Below are 5,619 nucleotides of genomic sequence, written 5' to 3'. Positions count from 1 at the left end.
TTCAAGCCCTGGTCCTGGCACACACAGACAGACCCAGACAGATACACACACACACACACACACACACACACACACACACACAAAACCTGTGGCTGATATATGGCAGATGGACTTTGGGCAAGGAGAAGAGCTAAAACAGAGAAGATTATTGCTAGAGAGGATAGGAGGCAATAAGAAATGATGTTGGCTTAGATCATGGTGATAGTCTTAAAGATAGGGTTGAATTCTGGAAACAGATAGAGCCAACAGGACTTGGTAAGTAACTACATTCTTCTTAACTCAGGTGACTTCAGGAACTCTTTTACAAACACACCCTGGTTGTGTCTTCTGTCTTCAATGTGGGTTAGAGGGGGGGAACATAGGAACAAAGGTGAATTAGGGAGTTTCCAGATGTTGTTGGTCAAAAGAATTTAAGGCACAGGCATTATGTTCTCTATGACTTGACTGCATTTTCAAATCATTAGTCAGCAGGCCTCTACCTGCTATCTCCTTTACCCTGCCTAGGCCTAGTTGTTTATTAGTTCCCAGTTTGTCCAAATGTATGAGGGATATGTTGTTGACACCTAAAACAGTCCTGGAGGTTTGGTGTTTCTGTTTGATACAAGTTAGAGGAGGTGTCAGTGTATGGATCTCTTCTATTTATTTATACAAAACTCAGATTAGACCTGATCCCATGAGAAATGCACACATATTGTGTTTGCCCCCAAGTTGAGCATTTCCGAAGAGACTGGGAAAAGCCAGGCTAGCTTTACAAATACTCTCAGGCCACAGGGGGTAGAGAAGCAAGCAGGTGAGGAGGTGACCAGTATGCTCTGGGGCCAACAGGCTTGCTCTGTTTGTGTCCGGTTGTGGGAAGGGGTGCAGTATAAATGCAGCCAGCCAGAGGCCCTTGAGATTCTGTGTAAGCCTCCCCAAGATGAAGCTGCCAGGCCAGGAGGAATTTGAAACCTCCAGTGCTGGTGAAAATGTTCCTGCAGGAGAGCTGGACAATGTCCTTGGCCCTGGTCCTGATGTCCCCTTAGACACAGACAGCAGGGACATGGTAGTACCCAACAACCCTATGCTCTTCATTCAGCTGAATGAACTAGTGGGCTGGCCCCAGGCACTTGAGTGGAGAGAGACAGGAAGGTAAGTATGACCAAGCCAGTTCTGTGGGGGTACTTTCCCATCCTCAATTCTTGTTTCCTCTCTGTGTTCCACCTTCCTTATTTGTATACTTACTGTCTCCTCCGCATTCTAGTTTTGGGTTCTCTAAGACCCAAGGTAGGGTAGTTAATATGAGGATATATTCTGTACTGGGCCAAGGAACTCCTACCATTCTACCTTTCCTGGCTCCGTAGTGTCCCTGATCCTAGACATGGGAGAGAGTTCCCCAATAACACTGTCCGCCCATCACAGGTGGGTGCTGTTCGAAGAGAAGCTGGAGGTGGGTGCTGGCCGGTGGAGTGCTCCCCATGTACCTACCCTGGCACTTGCCAGCCTTCAGAAACTCCGGAGCCTGCTGGCAGAAGGCCTTATATTGTTGGATTGTCCGGCTCAGAGTCTCCTGGAACTTGTGGGTAGGATGGAAGCCTTTTTGGGGAGGGCCTGGGTAGATAGGACATTTCCCAAGAGATCTACAGTCTTGGAACCTTTCAGAGGCCACCCCCCATGAATCCCATTCTAAGGATTGTCCATTCCTTTCTTAGGATCAAGATGGATAGAGTGGAGGAACAAGGTGGCGTCTGTACTCTGTCACTGCTAGAATAGAATGGAAGGGGAAGGGTATGAGCAATGGAAGCAGAGGGCTATCAGGATGGGGTTCAAGTCCCACATTTATTCTGCAGAGCAGGTGATAAGGGTGGAGTCACTGAGTCCAGAGCTGAAAGAGCAACTTCAGGCCTTGCTGCTGCAGAGACCTCAACACAACATCCAGATGAGAGGCACCAAGCTCTGCTGGGGTGAGAGACTCAGGCTCAATGCCCTATGGGAGAAGGATCCCAGATGTCTCCTGTACCTTCCTGAGCCAGGAATGGCCTCAACTTGGTTAAGACCTCAACCCAGGACTCATGAGCAAGAGAAAGTTGGGGGTACTGATGAGAAGGGAAATAGGGGAGGGAAGAATAGAAACGTAACAGCCAGAGCTCTGTGAAGGAATGTACTTGGTGGGTTATTGTGCCAGGACCCTTGCATGAAGTATCGCATTTAATCTTGAAAGTCACCTTGGAAAGTTGTACAATTATCCCCATTTTAGTGAAGAGGAAACTGAGGCCCAGAAAAGGGGAGGGGTTGTGTGCCAGTTCTCACAGCCTGTCAGTGGCAAAGCTGGTAAGGGAGCCCTGGTCGACTCACCCCCAAAGTCTGTGTTATTAATTTCTACAGACTCCTGTTTTGTAGAATCCACTGATATAAGAAAGGATTCTCATGATGAGGATGCCCCCCTGAAGGAACAGGTTTGTGGTCTTCCCTGGGAAAGGCTGGCAGAGGGGTTAGGAATTAACAGAGGGCCTCCCTCCTATGGGCCCATTGAGAGAGAGATCCTGGCAACATTCCTTTCCCCAAACAATAATGTCTTACTTTCTGGTTACTCAGCATCGTAACCCCCTGAGACAAAAGCTGCCTCCAGGGGCAGAGGCAGCAGTGGTGCTGGCAGGAGAGCTGGGCTTCCTGGCACGGCCACTGGGGGCCTTCATTCGATTGCAGAATCCTGTGGTGCTGGGGCCACTTACTGAGGTGCCCATCCCCAGCAGGTAAAGCAACTGAGTGGGAGTCTGGGCCCTAAAGAAGGGTGTTTACTGGAGGGAAGGGGTGTCCCTGGATCCATGTCCCTGAGGATGTGGGGGATGGCATCCAGGACAAGGTCAGGACTGCAGAGCAGATGTGCACTTGAGAATGTACAGGGCAGGTAAGGAGGTCAGTACTGAGCATCATCAGGTCTAGAGGCTGCCCATCTGGGGGCTGTGCTGTCCTAGAGGGAAGCAGCCTCTGACCTTCTGTGAGGCCCTTGTTCCTTCTTCAGGTTTTTCTGCCTCCTCCTGGGCCCCCCCATGCCTGGAAGGGCCTACCATGAAATGGGTAGAGCAATGGCTGTCCTCCTCAGTGACCTGGTGAGTAGAGCAAGCGTGTGTGTGTGTGTGTGTGTTTGTGTGTGTGTGTGCATATGTGCGTGTACACATGAATGCACATGAGCTTCTGTGAGCATGTATGGACTCTGTATGTGTGACCAATCACAACACGGAGGCTTACTGAAGTTCATAACATAGAGACTGAAGTTTCCATGGCTACCAATGTAACCTGATTACTGGCCCAGTGCAGGCATATATTAGGCATTCAATACCCATCAAATGAGTACTTGCACGCCTGAAAGTGATGCATGACGTCTCTGCTTGTGACCTGGGTGATTCTAATTTTGAAAAACATTCAAGTGAAAATGTATTAAAGTCCAAATCTGCATGTTCTGCCCATTCTGTGCCTCTAAACCCAGCAATTCCAGGGGTCAGTTCGTCAGGCCAGCAACCTTCAGGACCTTTTGGCGGCCCTAGATGCCTTCCTACAGAAGGTGACAGTGCTCCCCCCAGGTCGGTGGGACCCGACAGCCCGAATTCCCCCGCCTAAATGCCTGCCCTTTCAGCACAAAAGGTACCTGGAGGCCATCATTCCATCAGCTCTCTCCTCTCTGCTCTTGTCTAGAGGTCTTGTCTTTGGAGAGTTCTGCCTCTCTCTCTCCCTATCTCTCCCTAAATCCCTCACAGTTGCCATCTTGGCTGAACCTGGCATCACTTGGTCTGGGTGAAGTGATGGGATTCTTCTAGTACACCTGGCTGTTAGATCGGGGAGACAGCAGCCACCAGGGGGCAGGGTGCCACCAAATCTAGACCAAGTCACTGGCTGGGTGGAGCTCTTCAGTTCCCCAGGGGCTTCCCTTCTCCTCAGGCTCTCCTCGCAAGTGTGGGAGGTCAGGGGCATCTCTGGGCTGCGTGGAGCCCCAGCAGAGGACAGGCACCACCATCGTGGGCCACATATGCCCAACCCAGAGTTGCAGCGGACTGGCTGGTGAGGCGAACTGATGGGGAATAAGGGTTAGGGGTTTTGTGGAGGGGTCATGGGGCCTCTAGGAAGGGGTTCTTTGCATGGGGATCGCCTGGCCACAGAGAAATCAGGCCCAGTGCAGGCTGGGGGTATGGGAATATGGATCACTGATGACCCATGGGGGCGGGGGTGGGAGGCTGTTTGGGGGTCTTGTCCAGGACGTGCGTCGGAAAGCCTTGTGGTACTCCAGCGACTTCTTGGACGCCCTGCATCCCCAGTGTCTCTCAGCTGTGCTCTACATTTACCTGGCCACCATCACAAATGCCATCACTTTCGGGGGTCTCTTGGGAGATGCCACTGAAGGTGCCCAGGTGTGTGAGGGTTGTGAGAAGTGCAGTTATGGGAAATGTGTTGGCACCAGCTTGTGTGTGTGTGTGTGTGTGTGTGTGTTTGTGTGTGCCAGTACTGGGACTTGAACTCAGGGCCTAAACCTGGGCACTGTCCTTTACTTTTTCACCCAAAGCTAAGGCTCTACCACTTGAGCCACATCTCTACTTCTGTCTTTTTGCTGGTTTGTTGGAGATAAGAGTCTCACAGACTTTCTTTCCCAGGCTTTGAACCATGATCCTCAGATCTTAGCCTTCTGAGTAGCTAAGATTACAGGCATGAGCCAATGGTATCTGGCTAAACACAAGCTTTGTGGTCCTCTTTGTCTGGGGACTGAAGAAACTCTGTTGAAGCTTGGGTGTCTGTGCTAGGGAGGCCAGAGTCCTGCCATGTTTCTATTGGCTTCCAGGGAGTGCTGGAAAGTTTCCTGGGCACTGCAGTTACGGGGGCTGCCTTCTGCCTGATGGCAGGTCAGCCCCTTACCATCCTCAGCAGCACCGGGCCAGTGCTGGTCTTTGAGCGCCTGCTCTTCACTTTCTGCAGGTAGGAGACCTTCCCTATATCCCCAGCCTCCGACTAGTCATACCCTCAGTCTGTCCTGGCTAGATGAGAGGGCTGGAGCTATCTCTTTGGCTTGAGGGGCATATCCCTGCCTGTATCTCATCCCCACAGAGATTACCACCTGGACTACTTACCCTTCCGCCTGTGGGTAGGCATCTGGGTAGCCACATTTTGCCTGGTGCTGGTGGCCACAGAGGCCAGCGTGCTGGTACGTTACTTCACCCGCTTTACAGAGGAAGGATTCTGTGCACTCATCAGCCTCATCTTTATCTACGATGCCCTCGGAAAAATGCTGAGCTTGGCCCGTGCCTATCCCATCCAAAGGCCAGGGTCCCCTGCCTATGGCTGCTTCTGTCAATATCCAGGCCCAGGAGGTAGGTCAGGGAAACAGGGAAACAGGCAAGGAAGGATATGGGAGGGGGAAGGACCACTGATTAAGTTCAGGAAAATGCTGAGTATTTATCTAACGAACAATAACACTCTTACAGGCTGGGAAGGTGGCTCAGTGGTAGATTGCTTGCCTTGCATGCCTGAGGCCCTGGGTTCGATTCCTCAGCACCACATAAGCCGGAAGTGGCGCTGTGGCTCAAGTGGTAGAGCGCTAGCCTTGAGCTGAAGAGCTGAGGGACAGCGCCTAGGCCCAGAGTTCAGGCCCCATGGACC

At 51.5% G+C, this 5,619-nt stretch overlaps 1 protein-coding gene across 3 annotated transcripts in view; it reads left to right on the top strand.

Moving 5' to 3' along the window:
• The first annotated feature begins 895 nt into the window (after positions 1 to 895).
• Positions 896 to 5,619, top strand: part of Slc4a9 (solute carrier family 4, sodium bicarbonate cotransporter, member 9) — a 14,491-nt gene continuing 9,767 nt past the window's right edge. For 2 of the 3 annotated variants that reach the window (XM_013020364.1, XM_013020363.1), the window contains exons 1-11: positions 896 to 1,128; positions 1,399 to 1,559; positions 1,827 to 1,940; positions 2,362 to 2,432; positions 2,572 to 2,729; positions 2,999 to 3,086; positions 3,464 to 3,618; positions 3,913 to 4,032; positions 4,205 to 4,379; positions 4,805 to 4,938; positions 5,068 to 5,330. In XM_013020364.1, coding sequence (XP_012875818.1) covers positions 917 to 1,128; positions 1,399 to 1,559; positions 1,827 to 1,940; positions 2,362 to 2,432; positions 2,572 to 2,729; positions 2,999 to 3,086; positions 3,464 to 3,618; positions 3,913 to 4,032; positions 4,205 to 4,379; positions 4,805 to 4,938; positions 5,068 to 5,330 — 1,651 coding nt within the window. In that variant the 5' untranslated portion in view covers positions 896 to 916. The remainder of the gene's footprint in view (positions 1,129 to 1,398; positions 1,560 to 1,826; positions 1,941 to 2,361; positions 2,433 to 2,571; positions 2,730 to 2,998; positions 3,087 to 3,463; positions 3,619 to 3,912; positions 4,033 to 4,204; positions 4,380 to 4,804; positions 4,939 to 5,067; positions 5,331 to 5,619) is intronic. The other variant, XM_013020362.1, reaches the window with a different exon arrangement.

Source organism: Dipodomys ordii, unplaced genomic scaffold (genome assembly GCF_000151885.1).
Source record: "Dipodomys ordii isolate 6190 unplaced genomic scaffold, Dord_2.0 Scaffold50, whole genome shotgun sequence".
NCBI classification, from domain to species: Eukaryota; Metazoa; Chordata; class Mammalia; order Rodentia; family Heteromyidae; genus Dipodomys; species Dipodomys ordii.
This window is presented reverse-complemented; position numbering and strand designations above follow the sequence as displayed.